The sequence below is a fragment of the Amphiura filiformis genome, chromosome 3 (genome assembly GCF_039555335.1).
Source record: "Amphiura filiformis chromosome 3, Afil_fr2py, whole genome shotgun sequence".
NCBI lineage: Eukaryota > Metazoa > Echinodermata > Ophiuroidea > Amphilepidida > Amphiuridae > Amphiura > Amphiura filiformis.
The window spans coordinates 49,021,242-49,043,280 of NC_092630.1; the positions used below are offsets into that span (position 1 = coordinate 49,021,242).

The 22,039-nt window shown below is 35.8% G+C and overlaps 1 protein-coding gene across 1 annotated transcript; it reads right to left on the minus strand.

The window, feature by feature from the left end:
• Positions 1-6,259: 6,259 nt before the first annotated feature.
• Positions 6,260-20,267, minus strand: LOC140147298 (adhesion G-protein coupled receptor V1-like). The gene is made up of 19 exons (XM_072169076.1): positions 20,066-20,267; positions 19,841-19,945; positions 18,927-19,211; positions 17,946-18,059; positions 17,279-17,533; positions 16,651-16,791; positions 16,044-16,322; positions 15,612-15,716; positions 15,118-15,366; positions 14,835-14,951; positions 13,701-13,946; positions 13,270-13,377; positions 12,695-12,961; positions 12,096-12,200; positions 11,243-11,464; positions 9,635-9,757; positions 9,075-9,368; positions 7,844-8,076; positions 6,260-6,298 (listed from the first exon to the last, which is right to left on the minus strand). Exons 1-19 carry the CDS (start codon positions 20,265-20,267, stop codon positions 6,260-6,262), a joined length of 3,489 nt encoding a protein of 1,162 aa, XP_072025177.1.
• Between the last annotated feature and the right edge of the window lie 1,772 nt (positions 20,268-22,039).

The following is a 22,039-nucleotide window of genomic DNA, read 5'->3' on the forward strand; positions in this document are numbered from 1 at the left end:
AAGGAATTGTATAATTGTGTAAAACAAATACGGCTACCCATACCTTTTTAGACGTTTGCATTTGACTTGAAAAAGTCCAAGATAACATATATTATGGTAAATAAAGGTAAAAAGTATGATACTATCGTGAAATAAACAATATACAAAGTTTGGTGAGCTTTAGACCACAGGGCTTTTTCATAGCCATAATAAAATACTTGTATTTTATTAAAACAAGTATTTTATTATCACAAGTATTTTATTATCGCAAGTATTTTTTATTGTGGCTATGAAAAAAGACCTATGGTTTAAAGCTCGCCAAACTGTATTATTTTACGGTAGTAGGCCTATCATACTTTTTACCTTTATATAATACTCTTCACACTGCCGACGCAGCTTTTTCCTGTGGTAAAGCCGCTTATGGGGGAGGGGGTAAAAAAAACCCAACACAAACCGTTTCAATTCGCGTTCCGATCATGAAAACCCCTTTTAAATAAACTTAATTATAAAAGAAATCATTTCCTGTTATTTTATAGACTGAAGAAAATATCACATTAAAACAACGCAGATGAGATAAAAACAACGACTTCAGATAATATAAATGCAGTATTGACCATTTATTTATAATTTTTACCATTGTAAGAACCATTATCAAAAATATAACATTCAACAACAAATCTTAATCTTAATAGTACTGATAATATATAAATCTATAATCTTAATATAATAGTACTGATAACAACAAGCAGAAAAGACACTTACTACATTTGTACCGGTATTTAGAGTCATTATACTCTCAGTGGGTTTTTAGCGGGTTCGACGTCGGACAAGTTTAGAACTGTCAAGCTTTCGTCAGGAGTAGCTCTGACTTCTTCAGGACAAAGTAACCGGGTGCCTAAGAGTGAGACATGTAGACCGCCCTTGTATGTAGCAGATAGGCGAGATCTGCTTGTTCTCTATTGACAAGGGACAGTCTTCAGTGAACGGTTCTTTTCAGAGCCATCAGTAGGCAAGGGACGGTCTAAAAACCCACTAATTGTTATGAATTCCCGTCGTAAAAGCCTATCCCACAATTATACTCTCAACCTATATGTACGATTTGATTTTCCTTTACAATTGAATATTATTTTACGTTATTTTTACTCTCTATAGTTTCGCTCTCTCTTCACTCCCCTCGTCCACCTCTCTCATACGTCGACTCTAATGTCGTATCTGGGTATTGCCTATTCTGTTATAGTCAACTATATACAACACAAGCACTGGTTCTTTAACTCATCTTTCACCGTGCATGGTCTATTATTATATAAGGACTTTAAAAAGCCACAATGTACGATTTCCTTCAAATTTTAAATTTGTTATTCTTTAGGCCTACCCAAAATTCGGGCCCAAAATGCTGTAGGAGACTACCTACAAACACAACACATTTAGCTGATTCCATTTAGCTGTTTAGGTACAAGTTGTTATGTAAACATTACAAATAATGCAAAAAAATCAGGTTTGGAAAAAATACCAATGTCATATTATAAGATCGTACATTATGGCTTTAATGGAACTAAGCCTTTATATATTGGCTTTCCTCGTCTCCTTGGTTTTATCAACCAATTGCCGTGTTGTTGTTGTGTTTTTGGTTGTATTTTAGGCTAATTGTTCAAAAATGTGCCGCTCATCAAACACAACACGTGTTCGAAAACATTCGCAAAAAGTTAAAATGTCGAGTTACATAAATGTCGAGTTACATAAAGGTATAAAACGCTTTAATTACATTCACAAACATTTTTTTAAAAACTTATTGCAAAACATTCTAAAATAATGTTAAGTGTTGACAGAATATTTTGAAAAAATGTTTGCAAAAACATAACATTTTGCAATAACACTTGACACTTAAGATGTTGTGCTTTTCATTCAAACGTTTTAAACTACTGTCATGACCTTTATATAAACTGGCATTTGATGTTATTAAAACGTTCTGACCAGAACCAACACAAATTTTTAAATTTTTAATACGTTTTTAACCTAACCTGTTCTGTTTTGAATTCATACTTGTGTTTTGTAAAATTACTTCTATATTTTTGTTACAAATTCTATTTATTTTCGTATTTATATAATAGTGCTGATACTTCTGAATAAATATGAATGAATCAATGGTTTAACTACCATTGTCTAAAAGCATAATACAAGCATTATATACATGTAGCCTTTTAATCCATTGATAAAATAATTTGAAATACACATATAGGCATTTTAAAAAAAAATGTTGTGTACGTAATATATTTAATTATATTTTGATCAGTACCAAATCGCCGGGAATTGTTAGGTTTTTTAATAGTACTACGGCGAAAACGCGACATACGGTTGACCACGACGCATATAGGGCATGAATTCACAATACACCTACTCATGCGTGTATTTGGGGGGGCTTTAAGATCGCCAGCCCCCCCAGATGTAAAAGCAGGGGACGGCAACAAAGAAGGGCGACAAAATGTATTATTAAAGAAAAAAGGGCGGAAAAGTTATGAAAAATGTTAAAAAACTTTTTCGAACCATCTGAAAAAAAAGGTCAACATATTCGGACTGTTAATGAAGGGGCGGCAAAATTTACCTTTTCTGCAGCCCCGGGTAGGAGCGACCACGGTACGCCACATACACATGCATATTTCTGGAGAGATGTCACAAGCAAATTCTCTAAATAAATGTAATTAATCCGCGATGTAGACTAAGGCCTGTCTATTTAGGACTGATCAAAGTATAATTGAAAATAGGCTACTGAATATTAAAGAGTTGGTTTTCAAACTTCTACATGTTTGCAATGAACTGAGTATACATATTCTTTCAAACGGGCACATCATTTCCCATCATTTCATGTTCGTGACAGTAAGATATCTTATGCCCTTCGCACTTAATTATTAGTTTCCTGTTTACCGCCCGCGTCCAAAATTGAAAATCACAAAATAATTAACTATTTCATTTTTGTTTCTGATTTTCTCCATTAAAATAATTTTAAACTACCTCTATTTGCCATTTTTAAAACTTTCAACTACCTCTATTTACTCTGACTTTAATAATATCAACAATAATGATGAATAAACAAGGAGTACAACTCCACCTTCACTTATTTATAAAATCAAATATTGTTGTGAAATAATTAAATGCCCGCTCTATATAATCAAAATGAGTTGAAGGTTGCTTGTAATTGTTCAAACTAAATAAAGAAAATAATAGATAATTAATAATTAATAACTAAAAGTCACCTCGTCCCTTTTTCAAAATCTTTAACAAGAAACTAATAATTAGGCCTAAGTGCGAAGGGCCTTGCTAACCACATGAACTCAATAAAATGCCCCGGCCTTACAGACACGAACATGGATGTTACATTACTTATTAAGATTTTACATTCTTACAGTTTCCAATTGAATATTCAATCAAAAATCAAAAATCAAAAACCGACTGCAATTAGAGACAAATCTTTTTTGACTGAATATTGACTCAATATTCAGTCGAATGATTTGAATTTTCAAACTTTTTAATCAATCAAAAGGATTGGTTCTCAAACTTTTATTGCAGTTAAAGGACAAATCTTTGCCGATTAGGTTCAAATCAAAAAGATTGATTTTGTTTTACTATAAAAAGTTTGAAACCTCAATCCAATGCAATGTGCCATTTGGAAGTACAGGAGCAGCACCTGATTGAATGGTGAAATCAGTCTGCAAAAATGAAAGATCTATTTTTTAAATTATTTCAGATTTATTCCTATTATCAATCATTAAAAGATTGAAATATTTCAATGGGCTTATTTAATTGAGCATACCTGCCCCGTGGCTGCTATTGCAGGAATTCATTATGAGCTGAGATATTGTTCTGATAATAAATGGGCTATTCCATTTGAACTCCATACACCCGCTATTTCAAACATTACCTTAATTTTCCACACAAGGTGTGTAGATTTCAAATGGAGTGTTCCATTCAGGTAACCAATTGAAATTCACATTTTGTAACCTTAAAAGGCGTGTCTTCCATAAGGGAGAAACACATTCTAAGTGTTGACAGAATATTTTGAAAAAAATGTTTGCAAAAACATAATATTTTGCAATTATTACACTTGAAATTTAAGATGTTGTGCTTTTCATTCAAACGTTTTAAACCATTGTCATGACCTTTATATAAACTGGCATTTGATGTTATTAAAACGTTCTGACCAGAACCAACACAACTTTTAAAATTTTTAATACGTTTTTAACCTAACCTGTTCTGTTTTGAATTCATACTTGTGTTTTGTAAAATTACTTCTATATTTTTGTTACAAATTCTATTTATTTTCGTATTTATATAATAGTGCTGATACTTCTGAATAAATATGAATGAATCAATGGTTTAACTACCATTGTCTAAAAGCATAATACAAGCATTATATACATGTAGCCTTTTAATCTATTGATAAAATAATTTGAAATACACATATAGGCATTTAAAAAAAATGTTGTGTACGTAATATAGGCCTATTTAATTATATTTTGATCAGTACCAAATCGCCGGGAATTGTTAGGTTTTTTAATAGTACTACGGCGAAAACGCATATAGGGCATGAATTCACAATACACCTACTCATGCGTGTATTTGGGGGGGCTTTAAGATCGTCAGCCCCCCCCCGGTGTAAAAGCAGGGGGCGGCAACAAAGAAGGGGCGACAAAATGTATTATTAAAGAAAAAAGGGCGGAAAAGTTATGAAAAATGTTAAAAAACTTTTTCGAACCATCTGAAAAAAAGGTCAACATATTCGGGCTGTTGATGAAGGGGCGGCAAAATTTACCTTTTCTGCAGCCCCGGGTAGGAGCGACCACGGTACGCCACATACACATGCATATTTCTGGAGAGATGTCACAAGCAAATTCTCTAAATAAATGTAATTAATCCGCGATGTAGACGAAGGCCTGTCTATTTAGCACTGATCAAAGTATAATTGAAAATAGGCTACTGAATATTAAAGAGTTGGTTTTCAAACTTCTACATGTTTGCAATGAACTGAGTATACATATTCTTTCAAACGGGCACATCATTTCCCATCATTTGATGGTCGTGACAGTAAGATATCTTATGCCCTTCGCACTTAATTATTAGTTTCCTGTTTACCGCCCGCGTCCAAAATTGAAATTCACAAAATAATTAATTATTTCATTTTTGTTTCTGATTTTCTCCATTAAAATAACTTTCAACTACTTCTATTTGCCATTGTCTGACTTTAATAATATCAACAATAATGATGAATAAACAAGGAGTACAACTCCACCTTCACTTATTTATAAAATCAAATATTGTTGTGAAATAATCAAATGCCCACTCTAATCAAAATGAGTTGAAGGTTGCTTGTAATTGTTCAAACTAAATAAAGAAAATAATAGATAATTAATAACTAAAAGTCACCTCGTCCCTTTTTCAAAATCTTTAACAAGAAACTAATAATTAGGCTTAAGTGCGAAGGGCCTTATACTTTAACCACATGAACTCAATAAAATGCCCCGACCTTACAGACACGAACATGGATGTTACATATTTACCTATTAAGATTTTACGCCCTTACATTTTCCAATTTATTGGATATTCAATCAAAAACCTTTTGCCGACTGCAAATAGAGACAAATCTTTTTTGACTGAATATTGACTCAATATTCAGTCGAATGATTTGAATTTTCAAACTTTTTAATCAATCAAAAAGGATTGGTTCTCAATCTTTTATTGCAGTTAAAGGACAAATCTTTGCCGATTAGGTACAAATCAAAAAGATTAATTTTTTTACTATAAAAAGTTCCATTCCAACCACATACAATGTGTCATTTGGCAGTATAGGAGTAATACTTGATTGAATGGTGAAATCAGTCTGCAAAAATGAAAGATCTATTTTTTAAATTATTTCAGATTTATTCCTATTATCAATCATTAAAAGATTGAAATATTTCAATGGGCTTATTTAATTGAGTATACATGCCCCGTGGCTGCTATTGCAGGAATTCATTATGAGCTGAGATATTGTTCTGATAATAAATGGGCTATTCCATTTGAACTCCATACACCCGCTATTTCAAACATTACCTTAATTTTCCACACAAGGTGTGTAGATTTCAAATGGAGTGTTCCATTCAGGTAACCAATTGAAATTCACATTTTGTAACCTTAAAAGGTCGTGTCTTCCATACGGGGTGTATGGAATTCAACTGGAATAGCCGATGATTGCCCATGATCAGTGATGATATTTTTTCTTTTGTATTATTCTTGATTAACAATTGTCATTTTATCTTGTAAAGCAGCAACTGCCATCTTGCTTAAAAATCTGCAGATATAACAAAATAAAGAATATTATGATATTATTGATTAGATATTGCCACCACTTTCTAACATTTTGAGAGATCAAATAATATTCATTACAATCTTAGAAAAAAAGTTCTACGCATGTAAAGTAGAACTCAGAAAGGTTCATGTGCTGTTGTTCTGACATAGAACTTTAGATTACGGAAAGAACAGAAAGGCCATAATTTTTAGACCAGAAAAAGGTATTTTAGGGACAGAAAGAACCTCTCCCGTCAAGCACCACTTTCTGTTAGAATTCTACATACATAACAGCCAATCGTTTGCTAAGGGTGTATACCACACTCTAAACTTGAGAACGTGAACACTGTTCACGTTCTCCAGTGGTGAAGAGAGAATTTTGTGGCCAGCTTCCATGCCATTGTTCAATTTTACAAACCAAAGAATGTTCAACTAGTTTCTTACCATTGTCTTTCCTTGACTGAAGTTTCTTAGTAACGGTAACCTCCGTTGCTGTAATAATTCTGGAAAATAGAAAAATTCAAGATAGCTCAGTGGGTGGGAAAGGGTGCTAGAATTAAGGATCTGCAATCCCGGTCATAATAGTTCGAACACTTTAACATGGGTACTTCATATATGCCCCCCCCCCATTCACCCGATCAATGTTGTTAGTTGTTTTTTTGGTCATGCACCCCTAGAAACATCCAACATTGATTGGTGGGGCAGGGGGAGGGTTGTAGTAGAAGGAAATGGTTGAAACGTCACACCAAAGAAAGCCAAATTTTAATATGTCAAGTATAACAGAAATATGGTTTCAAACAAGTGTTCGAACTATTTATGTCCGGGATTGTGGGTGTTGAAATGTATGGACACACTTTGTGTTAGAGGTCTAATTGATTTCCACATATCGAGGGCTCACCGTAACACTTTTTGGTGATAAAGATAGTAGTCTGTTTTAGTAACACACTTTTTTTACACAAAGCTTCAAGCTTCATCTCCATCAGACGCGCCTTTCAGAGTTATAAGCCAGTATAACATGGCCTCGCCATATAATATGAGCAATTTGTCTTTTCTCAAATTGGCCAAAATGGAGACGAGGCAGAAGATGCACGGATTCTTCGATATGCAGATAACAAAAATTGTAAACTGCACATCTAGCAAAAATGTATTAACATTTTGATGTCAACTGTAGGGAGTATTATGTATGCCAGAACAAGCAAATAATAAACCTTTTTGATGGTTCTGAAGCATGCAAATTATCATAGCCAAATATCGCAAGACAGCACATCACAACATTAAAGAGTTAAACGAAATAAACGAGTTAAAATTTATTGGCAAATAATTCAGTAAGTGTATCATGCACAAACTTTGTCACCATTTACCATGCCTAAAAAAAAGAAACAAGAAAATGTTTAAGTTGATAATGATTTTCGTATGAAATTTCAATAATTACCTTTTCCAAATGAGACCAAATTTCAAAAAGGAATAGAGCTAGAGGAGTGGTATTTTCGAAACTTGCTGCTTTCTTTTCGTTTCATAAGTGCAACTTTTTTCCTGATCTTTTACTTACTGGCGGTTGCTGACGGCGATTGACACGGCTAAGTTCTATAGGTCGTTCCTCATTTGAATAAGCAGGAGGCGCAGACCGCGGACCCTGTACTCGCTGAGCTGCTGGTGGTACTCCAGGCCTCATTCGTGACACTGCGAAGCATCCAATCATTCCCAACACACCAATGAGTAGTAACACACCAACACCACCTCCAATGAGAACTATTGCTGATCTGGAAATACCACCACCATCATCTGTGGATGACACAATGTAGTATTTCTTAAGATTATTTTGATCCTGACAATCCTATTATTATTCAAGGACTATTAAAGGGACATTTTGTGATTCTAGCATCTTCTTTTATCTTGTTGATGGTATGATTCAACAGATATCCACGGAATCTTATTTGCAATATTTCAGTTGATTTGGACATTAGATTGGAAAGTTTGGCGTAATTGCATATTATGGTGCCCTAAATGCCACTGTGTAGAGACAGAATATACAAATTGGACGATGTCTTTGTCAAACAACCGAATCTGCTTTTTTTTGAGTAAGTGAGAGGGGGTGAGGCTGTGGATCACGAAGTGCCCCTTTAAGGTTAGCAACTATTTCAACAATTGCGATTTGGTCGTTCACAGCATCCTGCGAATGGTAGTGAGTTTTGACAAAAATCGAGCGTATAGAAGGATTTCACATATCACAAATGTACTTTTCTATGTCCTGTGGTTCTTCAGTTATGTTGTAACGAGGGCCGAAACCACATCACCAGATCACCTTCGTAAAACTTACATAACTGAACAATAAATCAAGCAAGTTTTCAAAGTATATGATTTGTAGACTTCTGCAAACATCAAGGTGTTATATTTCAATAATATATTGATTTAGACAAAGAAAATTGATCTTGTTGGCTGCCTTGACCAACAGTACTTTGTCAACCCTTAACATAACTGCGGAATTATATTTTGTTTGAGGGTTATGGATTAATTTTCAGTCACGTATACGTCATAGAATTCTGCAATTATTAATAGTATCATTCGCCATAAAAGTAAGTGTATCAAATTCAATAAGAAACTTTTATTTTCAGCATCATTATGCATTAAAAAGGAAACAGTCAACATGGTCAACGTGGGAATTGAAGCTATATACCGACATACTCCTCATATTGGTCAGTGAACAAGATGGCAACGGAATAAATCGTGTCTATTCCGCATAGGCGGTCATTTATAGAATGAGACTCTCCTTATATATTTACCAGTGTCATCTGGTGTTCCATCGCCACCATCACCTGGCGGCATTCCATCGTCATCTCTTATGCAGACAGTGATCACGTTTGGGTAAGCTATGTAGTGTGAACTACTTGGAGATGGGTCTGTGAGGTACAACTCGAATTTCTCTTCCTCTTCAGGTATGTTGTCGTCCCTGATATTGATGGTAACATCTACTTGTGTTCCAGATCTGGAGAATTCGACCTCTGTGCTGACGGCATCAAAATCTGAAGACTCGCTGGCAGGATTAGATGTGGAGGATACCTCACGGCTCATAACCGCTACAAATCAACAGATTTAAATACAAAGTTGTATTATTAAAATAGTTTTAGTTGATAAATAATGTTATATCGTACTTCTCTACTAGCAACCTGTTTGGGACAACTCTTCCAATTTCATTCTTTAAAAAAGTTTACGTATAAACAATTGAATCAACTTTTAATAGCAAATGACTTTTGAGCAATACTAAAACACCACTAAATTACGAATTATTTTGTATGGTAATGGACATCTTCAATGACATAAATTTGAGGTTGCTAACACTCACTGACTCGTGCAGTTTCTCCTGGAACAGCGTTGTCTGCTCTTGTGCGTTGTACGGTAACGGTAAGTGTCACATCGTCTTCATCTACGTACACAACTGCGTCATTGTCCTTGAAGCTGATAGGAACTGGAAACGATAAAATTATCTCATGAAAATGAAACATATGTTTTATTTGATTACTGATTCACAACAAAACCAGTGATAGATAACCAATTGAACAGTTGGAAAAGGTAAGGATGATCACAGTGTTACTTGATTCAAAGTATAGACCATTGTCATTAAATTTTAGCAGGGGCGGCGCCAGGGTATTTTGATAGGGGGGGCAAAACCATTTTTGAAATTTGTTATGCGGCGCGACAGCGCCACCCGTCGCGTTTGCGCGACGCAGAAGGGTGTCTGAGGGGATGTGCCCCCTCCGAATTTGGAAAATTTTAAAATGAAAGCACAAATGAAGCCATTTGATGCACCTTTTTCGGGTTATTTATTTATTTTCCAACCGCATATTTTTATGGATTTCATTCACGGGCCCGACTTTCAGCCCGCTGGTTTTAGGCATGGACCTACTCAATTAGTAAACCCAGCACCTTTTGGCAACAAAATAAGTTCATTGTACAAATGTGCACGAAGTGAAATATGGTGGAAATGTCAAACAAAGTCGCGCGAAGCGCGAAAAATTGGCACTTTTTAGGCTAAAATGGCCAAATATGAGGTTACTTTGGTCAGCCTAAACCCACATACAGGCATCAACATTAGGGAATGATTGTATGGACCATCTACCCTATCAAAATATTGGGATTTATGCCCCACACCCGGGTCGGATATCTACGCCTGGTCGCAACGCGGTGTAGGCCTATGTTAAGTCAGTTGCATTGTATATGATATGCCGGGTTTTTTTAATTATAAATTGGCACGATAAAATATATGAAGGGGGGGTCTTAAGGTTGGAAATATTTCAAACTGAAAGCCGTAATCAGGAGCGTAGACGGGAGGTATAGTCGCCCCCTATGATCACTAAAAGCCCAAAACTCCACTTTGCGAGCGTAGCGAGCGAAAAAAAACCCTGTTTTTTATGCTTTTTCAGTTAGAAAAGGACAAAATTTGCCCATTCGCGAGTGTATAGCGAGCGAAAAAACTAGGTTCTTTATGAGTTGGGAGAAAAGGCAAGAAAAGCCATGTGACTTTTATGGGGGAAAATTTGCCGAAAATGGGCCCAAAATATAAAAACCAACAACTTTAAAACCGCGTAGGTCAGCATTTCACAAGGGGCAAGATGTCCGAAGGGGGAGTTTCCTCCTTCTAACCATGGCCAGGGAGGGGAATGGCTCCTTTTCTTCTTCTCCCTCCTCTCTTTCTCTCCCTTTTTCTCTCTCCTTCTTCTCTTTCTCTTTTCCTTCCTTTTACCTCTTTTTGAAAATCATAGGGGGCAATTGCCCCCTTGCCCCCCTAATGGCGCCGCCCTGAATTTTAGAATAGTCGTGTGTCAGAAGATCATTTTTATTTGCCAAGTTATTGTAAGGATAAAACATGTTGTTCTTCAATACAGAGCAGACCAAGCACTGCATTGATGATTTATTTCTCAATATAAAGTAATACTTTGGTTGATAAACTTACAATCATCATCTTGTATAGTTACAGTGGTAACAGCTCTTCCAATGATGCTACCATCTTTTGATGCCAAGATGAGAACGAAATGCTTTGATGGTTCTTCTACTTTGTCATTGACAATCTGAAAAGTAACAGGTTGTGATGTAGTGCCTGGTGGGAATGACAATGAAGTTTGGATGGGAGTGTAATCACTTGGAGATGTAGCTGTACCATCTGTAGTGTAAACACCTGCGTATAATTACAGAAAGTTTTAGCAATTAGAAGATACATTTTTATGGTTTTATAAGATTTAGCATGTTGCATTCTATGCAAAATCAACAATTTCTAGTATACAATGATGTAAGAAACGAGTTCTTCTGTATTAATTTGATTGGAAAAATGTTAAACGTTATTTACTTTAAAGGAGTATTTCGTGATCCTAGCATCCTCTTTTTATGACATTTTTCAGTACATATCTACGAAAAAAACATTTTCCCACAATTTCAGTTGATTCCGATTTTGCGTTTGCGAGTTATGCATGATTATGTGTATTACACTGCTCCATAGACACCAGAACGAAATTCAAATTTCGCGATATCTTTGCTAAATGAATTAATCTGCAAGAAATATTTTGTACATAAACATTATGTAGCCAGAGTATTCCAGTGATATAAAAATCTCAACTTTTTGAGAAAAGTGGGGGATGAGGCTGTGGATCACGAAATGCCCTTTTAAATCTGATTGTACGAGTAAAAATGTTAAATGTATATTACTTATTATGTATAAATAATATTGTGTACGTAAATTTGGAATATCTAGTTTTTACTACGGAATATTAAAGCATAGACCACTATGGTCTATGATTAAAGCAACCACTTACTGACAGTCTCAAGCGTATTCGCAGATCCGACTCTCTTTACAGAAGTTGTATATGTACCAGTAGACTCAGACACATAGATGTCGTCCTCTTCCAGGTTAAAAAGGTCTGTGAAGGGTTAGAATAATTATGGTATATAACTAAATATGTAGCGTTGATCATTAGCGTTCAAATAACGTTATAACAACCTTCATACACAACCAGGTGCGGTCCTGTAGTCGAGTAGTAAACCATAAAGTTTCGACACCATTGTATGCTCCACATGGCATGACACCCATTCAATTATTGTGCATGTCCTTGTCTTTAGATTATCTTAATGTAAAATATTTGATTTGTTAATTTCATATAATTTTTAGGGAAAGACAACACCTTGGGTTCAACCCTTTCCTTCATGATGTGTGTATTTATTTTCTGTTTTGTTGCCTTCTGCTATTCTTTGTAATGGAAATAAATATAAATATGAATACAAAAATTCAAAGAACAGACCTTCAAAGAACAGACCTTCAAAAGATAGTCTAACAGACCTTCAAAAGATAGTCTAAATTGAGTAAAATGTTGTAAATATGAATACATGTATAGCACAGGGTTACAACTACTCATACCATCATCATCCTGGATGCATACTGTTGTCCTCCGCTCATCAGGATTTGATATCACTTTTGCCGCAGAATCAGTTCCAACTATAGCGTCAATCTTTACAACGAATGTTTCTGGACTTTGTTCCTGAAAATCGTCATCAAATATAGGGATGGAAATAGATGTGTCTCCACTATTTGCTCCAAATGTAGCCGTGTATGTACCTCCTTGGTAATCAGCTTCAGGAGTGGCTGCTCGATTACCATCTACACTAGTAGCTAACACTGACAAAGCTTGATAAAGGTAAAGTAAACAATGAAACGTTTAGTAAACGACACTTTATCAGAAATATTCAGGTGTTCTCAGCGCATATCTAAAGGCATGAACATGTTCCAAATGGGGAAATATTGTATCCAATTGGTTAAAAGCAGGCTGGTGGAACTGTTAAAACTTGTTTAGGAATCTAACGCAATAATATGACATGAGTGTGTGCTTTCCGTACGCCAATATCTCCACGCCAAGAAGTTACACGGAATCGTTGAATGTGATGTCATAAATCGAAGGCATAAAACAGAACTGAAATTTTTTTTTTATAACTCACACACAATATCTTCTTCAGTAAGTGATCCGGTCCTTACAAGGGGTATTACCGCCTCTCTTGCATTCTCACTCACAGTCACCTTCTTGTTGGCCATTTTTATCACAATTTCTGAAATGCATATAAAGTATTCATACATTTAATTATTAATTGGATACAAAAGTACGCAGTAGAACATTCCTTATATTTCACTTCACGTCACTCTCTAGTATAGTTTAGAGAGGGGCCAACCATGGAAAGCAACATTAATCATGTTAATTTCTTATTTGGTATGTTTATGTAGATTCAGTATGGTAATAATTATGTGAATCAGCCTTTTCCTGGTCGTGTATATGTACTTTGGAGCTTGGAGTCGGTTTCTATCTGCTATTTCTTGTTTTAAAAAACAAACCCGAAAACAAATCACGGTCGACTTGGAGGGATATGACACTTACCATCATCGTCGAGAATTGTGATAATTTTACGGCTCGCACCATCAATATCACATTGGGGATCTTCTATATATATCATAAACACTTCAGACAGTTCTGGCTTATCATCGTTCAAGATACTGATCGATGTTGTACGCTCAGTGTCACCTGGTTGGAACACCAACTGCTCATCTTTGTTAATGAAGTCTGTATTTGGAGTTGCATCATCTCTGCCGACAACGGGTACTCCAACATTTGAAGTTTTCAAATCTATAGGTTTAAAAGTTTCATACCTCTATCGTTTAGAGAAGTAACAAAATAATATCATGGCTGCTGAACAAAGCACAAAGTAGAATCTTGGCCAAGATTCTTGGCAGAGTTACAAAGTTACCACGATAGGATTGCCCGTTTATTCCGTGTGGTAGTAACTCCATAGTTATCCAAGATTGTGCTTGCTACGATGATAAACGTCATGCCAGTTTTGTCATTATGCCACATACATACATACATACATACACTGGGCTTTTATATTGCGCCATTTCATTTAGACCACAGCGCATAATAATACAACAACAACATAATATTTACAAGCAAAAACAATTATCAACAATCTGAGTGAAAAAGTTACTATTGAAAGAGATGTGTTTTGAGACCTTTTTTAAAACTGTGTAATGAGCTGGAAGTACGGTTACTGATGGGTAATTTATTCCATAAACCTGGTGCTGCGAGCGAAAAACATTTATCAGCGGCAGAGTTGAGAGATTTGTGAGAAAATGTGGGCTCTGTGAGACGTGTGATATCTGATGATGAGCGAAGTCCACATATATCAGAAGGCAGTTATTGGACATGATGTATGCTTCTGATGGTACTATTCCAATGGCGGATTATCTTAATCAAAAGTTAGACAAGAACTCTCATGTTATTTCTCATCCCCATATAGGGTAACAGTAAAATTGTTTAATTTGCTTGTTGGAAGTGGCTTTCTTTGCTTCTTCCCGTGTCAAACAAATACAGGCCAGAGGAGGGTGAGGCCTGAGGTGGAGGTGTGTGTGGGGTGGTCTATATGTTTTGCTATAAACTCCTGTCAGCGCATAAGGGGATAAGGGCCAAAGAGCTTAAAAACATTGAAAAGCTATTGACAGAGCTGCTGGAACTCACAGATTGATGATACTTTGTTAAGGAAGCCGTTCCTGCGAACTGTTACCAGGATGGATGGTTGCGCCCCATTGTTATTTTCACTGACTTCATCTTCATCAACCTCAAGAGAAAACAAACCTGCGAGAGAAAAGTTAACATGTATGGTACAGAGCTTTGCGAATAGCATATCAAATCATACTATAATTTCTTACAATACATGTTTGATCACTTAAAACTTTAAATTGATTTGAGTTGTTTTAAATAATTATGGTATTTATTAAGTGTTTAGAATATCAATGCCTACAATCATTATCTTCTATGGTTACAGTTAGTTCATCTCTTTCTGGGTCGACTGTCAAATCTCTTGTGCTCAATGCAACAACCGATAATATGAAGCTTTCGCTGTTTTCGATTTGGTCATCATCAAATAAAGTGATCTGAACGGTAGCTGAAGTGTCACCGGGATTGAAGGTTAAAACCTCGTTAATCCTCGTATAATCCCCATTATCAGCTGATGTACCAGAAGTTGCTGTTTGGCTCCTTGATATCAATCCTAAATCAAAGAAAAAAAGATGCAAACTATTCTTATAAAGCGTAGCCTTATCCTAGAGAACCAATTTGGTTAAACCGACACTAACAAAGTACCAACCCCAATCAAAACTCCAGCGGACGGGTGCTCTCCTCAAATCATCAATACACATTTATGACTCTTAGGATTTTCTTTTTATATCGCACACCAAGAAACCAATTATTAGTTGGTTGTGGAAATTGAAATACAGTGAAACCTCTTCCACTTACTGACAGTGTCTGTTCCCGACAGGTCTCCAGAACGATTCAAAATAGCCGTGACTTCGATTACCGATTCGCTAACTGTTACACTGGTGTCCTGTAGACCTATCAACGCTGAAATGTTAGTGAAAAAGGTTGTAACATAATTATTCAAAATATTTTTATTCAACTAAACTTTAACAGATTTGATATTGTAGATCATCATTGTTTGAATACGTTGGTGTAAAATGACATAGTTTTTTTTTATAAAGTGGCTTTATTCGCGTTGGTGTTAGCGGGTAAAATTTCATAAAATGTTAATCGTCAACATGGTCATCCTTGATAAAAGCAGACGTGCACTCTTTAGTGTTATTCTCGATTTTCATTGGTCACAAAGGTGGTCAAAGGGGACTTTGACATCCTGAACGTTAACTTACTTGTAATAAATTGAGATAGACTCACCGTCATTGTCAACGATGGTTATTTCTGCTTTGGTTGGTCCATTGCCAATCTCACCACCACTTGCGCCAACTAATGTCACCTCAAACATTTCATTAGCAGTATTTTCCACCAGATTATCATTATAAATATCGATGGAGATTAATGCAGTGTCTTTACCAGTGGTACCATCAACGACATATGATCCAGGCGTAAAATGAACTCTTATAGGGGTAGTTCCACTGCTGTCAAAATCCACATCATCTATTGCTGTCTTGCCTGTGATATTTCTGATGTGCAAGTCTTCAGAGAAGTCAAAAATCATCAAAAATATATATGTTTAATAGGGCCACACATCAAACAAATTATGAATATACTGAAATATTTTCTTGTTGTCGTTGATAATTAGTATTTGGGCCAATTTTATCACATGTTTATTTACTTCTATTACGGACATGAAAGGACTTAAATTTAGATCCATTAGTACTAATTAAAATTGGTTGTGACTCATCCAACTCAAGACCAGGTAGGATTCGAAATACCCCATGGTATTTCCTCAAGACTAGGTAGGATTCGAAATACCCCATGGTATTTTATTAAACATTATATAATCATGCGTTTGATGTCATACCTACGTAACCTGAATGTGCAAGTTGCAAATTATCATTTCGTTCACAGTTGATAAGAAGTTGTATCATCCTATCTGATTCACCAATGTCTTTCTGAATTATATTGTCTCCGTCTTCATCTTCACCATCGAAACTGTAATAACCTGTATCGGATCGGCCCAAAATCAACGCATGTACTTAAGTTACCATATGACGAGATCTTAATTCCCTTACTGTTTTTGAAATGTGGTATCAATTACTTTATATATGTGCCAGCTAATTAGCTAATAAAGCTCTTCATAATTTATTCCGCGTTTGTTCTACATCAAGGCTGTCATGAAATTAGGGAACTTCACAATAGGAGTATTCATATAATTTATTCAGTTTATTTCTCAGCTGTCTTTATTCTAAGTTTCTTAATACAGAGTACCGCCGTTTACTTAGTGATTTAAAGCACATTAATTTTTGATTTATTTAATTTATAAGGCATTATAAAAGACTTAAATGTATTCAGATTTTCACAATTATTTTCCGTTTGCTTGCATTACGCTATGATGTGATGCTAGTATTCAAGCCACCTTGCAATACACCGAGATATGCAAATATTAACTGCGCAAGAAAAGAACATTAGAGAGATGAATTCGTACTTACAATCGTCATCTATGATGTTTATGATTTTGTCTTTTTTGGTTTGATCCACAGCACACATATCAATATTAGATCCAAGAAGAAGGCTGAATGTTTCACCTCTCTCAACCATATTGTCATTTTCAATATCAACTGTAAAGGATGCCGTTGTCAATCCTGGCCCGATGGTTACTTGTGTTGTTGGTTCGACATAGTCTACTCCTTTTATGGCCGTATCAAAGGCTGGATCCGGGGTAAGTATAGGTTGGGTCTCTATGGCTTTAAAAACATCAAAATAGCGTCCAATGTGATATTTACTCGATATAATATGTTTCCCAATATTATAGTTACTGTGGATTGTTTTTGTATGCAAATGGGGTGGGGTGGGGGGGGGGGGGGGGGGGGGGGGGGGGGGGGGGGGGGGGGGGGGGGGGGGGGGGCAAGGGGGGGGGGGGGGCGATTTTTGGCGGGCCGTTCAGGCTTTTACCCCCCTCCCTAAGCCCGTAGTACTAACATTAGCGAGCCAAATATTGTGACCTGTTTGTTTCCTTCATTTATGTCTAAATCGGACACAGGATGCAACAGGTGTTAAATTTGCCGCTTTTAATATGAAGTCCGATTTTCCAAAAATGGTCCATTCTAACTTTCAACAATCGGCACATCATTATCACTTGCTCTTCTACATACGTACTTATTAATGGCGAGGCAGCTGTTATGACTCCATCTCGTTGTATTATTACTGTTACCTCTCCATCTCCCTCCGGTGTATCTTTAGCTGGGTCTACTGTCTGGAAACTATACAATGCTATATTTAGTAACAAGACAGAATAACAATATTAGAAAACTGCTTTGGTATAAAAGAAGTTCGTGTAGGGTAAAGGTTACATAATAATTGTTAAGGGCGCCCCTGACGAGGTAACGTTAAGTGCTAGGGCTATAAACTAATGAATATTAAATAATCTTCGTCGAACGAAGGCATTTAAAAAAAAAGTAATCAGTAATCATTTTCCCGGGTCATTTTAGAAGAATATTCTGTCGGTCCAGCTTCTAGTCTTGGGCCCAAGCTCCGGTTTGTAATGAACGACAGAAACCGGCTGTGAAGGAGACTAGTCACTCCAGACTGGAGTGGCCTGGTGTCAACATCGTCAATTTTGGAAAAAAACAACACTCGACCATGGACTTTAATTGTCGGTTTGTCATTATATAATACGATAAATCAAGTAAGTAACTTCCACTCTGAAAACTTAGAAACTTGTTTGATTCCACTGACATTTGCGATCGAAATATACACAACACCAATGACAGAAATCATCAAGAACCAAGGACTTGTTTTCACTCAAATTTGAGTCTCATCATCAACCGGAAGTGACGTGGCACGGACCGACAGAATAATTAGGTCTTGTTAAAACTGAATTAGTTACTCCCAACATAGTTGCAGTGGAAAAGGCGCGATAATATTTCAATCTTTCAACGACTTAATTTTATCACTTCAAATATCAAATGATTTAAGCAAATATGTCAAGTCACATATTAAATCAAGGTAAAATTAAACTAAGGCTTCATTAACACCTTATGCAACAACAACAACAACAAAAGCAATATGAACGGCGACAACGACGACAAGAACAAAAGCAACAATAATCATTATACTAATGATACTCTTAGACCTCACCATCATCATTTGTTAATGTAATCAACGTTTCGTTGAGTCCTCCCTCGCACAGATTCACAGTTTCTCCATTACATGCAGCAGCCGTTTCCAATACAACTTTAAACATTTCATCAAAATCATCGCTACTATCACTATTTGTGAAACATACATCATCGGTGATAGGAACTTCTACATTCTGTTGTAGCTCATCTGCCTCAAACATGACTTGAGTCGCTGCTGGCAGAGCAGTAAAATCATCAAACTCTACGGCAGGCGTTGTAACACCGGCTACAGAGGTCGCCACACCTTGAAAGAAAAAATACAAAAAGGTGGATACCAAATTTTGTCAGTGAAAATACCAAACCTGCTACTACGATTATAAAAAAACGTGGCCGGCAAATACCAACAGAAAAATTATACAGGTATCATGATTATTTAAGTTTTCTTTTCATCTTTTTCCAATTTGTGATTTGATTGATTGGTTACATGCTCATGGGATTGGTGGGTTCACTCAATATAGAGCTCGCAAACGTGGTGTAAAATTTCGTAGCCTATTTTATGAAAAGCACAGGGATTGTTACTGTTGATGGATAGTCTGTAGTGGTCAAATTTCCATATCAGCGTATACTGTTGGATGGTATATATTTACTCCCCATTGCAGAAAAATACAGCACTAATGTTTTAGGATTAAAAAAAATATTATCACCATTTGTCAAATGAAACATAGCTCAATCCTAATCATTCATTTAGTCTTAACTGGGGATAAAAGAAAAAGTTTACATTTTACCAATTTTCTTTGTTGCTAGTTAGCACTAACTAAAGGATTAGGGTTTAGCTATGTTTCATTTGGCAAGACAGGAAAATATCTTTTTAATCCCAAAAACTTAGTGCTGTATTTGTCTGGAATAAGGAGTAAGCATCATTTGGATACTCACATGCTTTACTGGCAACCATAGTATAACCACTTCTTGTTAGCACCGGTGTCGCAGAACCGACATTCTCAAGGTATGAGTAAGCAGCACGCTCCCACTGGTAACAAACTATGGTATGACGAGAAAATAATATTCCTTTATTTGCCGATTCTCTTGGTTTAGGTTATAATGTCTTACTATGATTTTAAACATCTAAACCAGGTTTCTGTCATGATTATAAGAACTCACCATCATCATCTGTTATTGTAATCACCGTTTCATCGAGGCCTCCATCACAAAGATTGACTGTCTGTCCAGCGCACGCAGCAGCCGTCTCCAATACAACTTTAAACATTTCATCAACATCATCATTCATCAGGATTTCATCATTGGTGATAAGAACTGCTACATCCTTTTGTAGCTCATCTGCCTCAAACATTACTTCAGTCATTGCTGGCAGAGCAGTAAAATCATTAACCGCTACGGCAGGCGTTGTAACACCGTCTACGGAGGTCGACACACCTTGAAAGAAGGAAACATTATAAAAGGTGGATACCAAATTTTGCCAGTGAAATTAACACTAAAACTGCTATTCTGGTAACAAAAGACATGGTATTAATTGTATGACTTTATGTATATTTTTAAAACTGTTTAAATACATGTTTGTTGTTTATCTGTGTTGTATCCTGGGCAGCAAGGGAGAACAGTGCTGGTCACTGATTTAATAAAGCTTTTTTGTACTTTTCTCACACATTGTGTTTATTATCTAAATATATCTAAATTATCTAAATACAAATTATGCCAATGATTTACTATGGTTTTGTACATTCATTGTGGTGCTTGTGACGGTGGTGTAAAATTGGTGTATGTGAAGAGCTTTGTTGCAAAACCCCTTACATTCACTTTTTGACTTTTTGAGAAAACAGCTTTTTTTAATTGTGCAAGTATTACTTGTTCGATTTGATTCAATTTGGGTTTGGATAAAGTGTTGATGAATAGAAGCTAAAAGAACAGGTTGGGTACAATTTTCAAGCCTTCCTATTTATTTTATTATTTCTTTTACATCGCGCCTTTTGTGGATGGCTAAGGGCTTTTGCAACAAAATAAATTTACCCCTCAGTTTTCTAGAAACCACCTTTGCAATCAAATTCAAGCCCATTTGTTTGCACTACTTTATGTTACTTGACTAATGCTTTAAAAATAAAAAAATTGAAATATGTCATTTACTTTTTTAATTATGAATTTTTCATTAAATCCGGCAAAATGGCATTTTTGAGCATTTTGGTTTTAATAGTTAAAGAACATTCAAGGCTACTATTATACATCAAAAAATTATTTTCCTAAAATTTCATATTCTTTTTAAGTTCAGATTTTTGGAAATTCCCTAAGTAAATATACGATATCTCCGGAAGGGAAGGTGGTATGAAGGTCAAACAACCACCAAAATGTGTATTTCAAGGCTGCTATTAGATACATCAAAAAATTATTTTCCTAAAATTTCATATTCATTTTAAGTTCAGATTTTTGGAAATTCCCTAAGTAAATATACGATATCTCCGGAAGGGAAGGTGGTATGAAGGTCAAACAACCACCAAAATGTGTATTTTTACCCATGCTATAATGTCATGCCAATAACTCAATTTCAGCCAAAAGTGGATGTAAGGGCTTTTGCAACAGAGCTCTAGGGGCCAGATAGCCGCAGTTTGTGGCCGTCTCGGACTTAGCGAGCGCGTAGTGTGAGACGTACAACCGAAGCGTGTAGCGCGAGGATAGTATACTAAAACTTAAAAGCAACCAGAAAGCAAAATAACCCGAAATTCGGCTGCTGACACAACAGCATCCTAAACTGCTAAAAGCAACAGAGGCCGAAAGTAGTGCTAGGGCCAGATTGACCTTCAGAAAGATAATATTCTAATACGTTTAAGTGGTAAGGAAATGTTAAAAATCATTGTTAAACACTTTGTTTAGTAATGTGTTTGGTCTTCTTTTTCTACATCAACCCCAAGATTACTTTTGTTTGAGTAAATTAAGTCTATTTCTATCTAAGTCTATTCTATTTCTACCGAAATAGAATAAAGCTTTCCTCTTTGTTTCTGAGATTTATTACACAACGTTATCAACATCTATGAACACACATACTGGCACAGATACTCACATGCTTTACTGACACCCGTAGTATCACCCATTCTTGTGAGCACCGGTGTCGCAGAACCGACATTCTCA

Coding starts and splice junctions, on each gene's coding strand:
- LOC140147298 (XM_072169076.1), bottom strand. CDS start 20,267: ATGACTGAAGTAATGTTTGAGGCAGATGAGCTACAAAAGGATGTAGCA. Junction 12,962..13,269: donor TACTGAAGAAGATATTGTGT/GTGAGTTATAAA, acceptor ACCTTTATCAAG/CTTTGTCAGTGTTAGCTACT. Junction 6,299..7,843: donor ATCGCCGTCAGCAACCGCCA/GTAAGTAAAAGA, acceptor TTATATCTGCAG/ATTTTTAAGCAAGATGGCAG.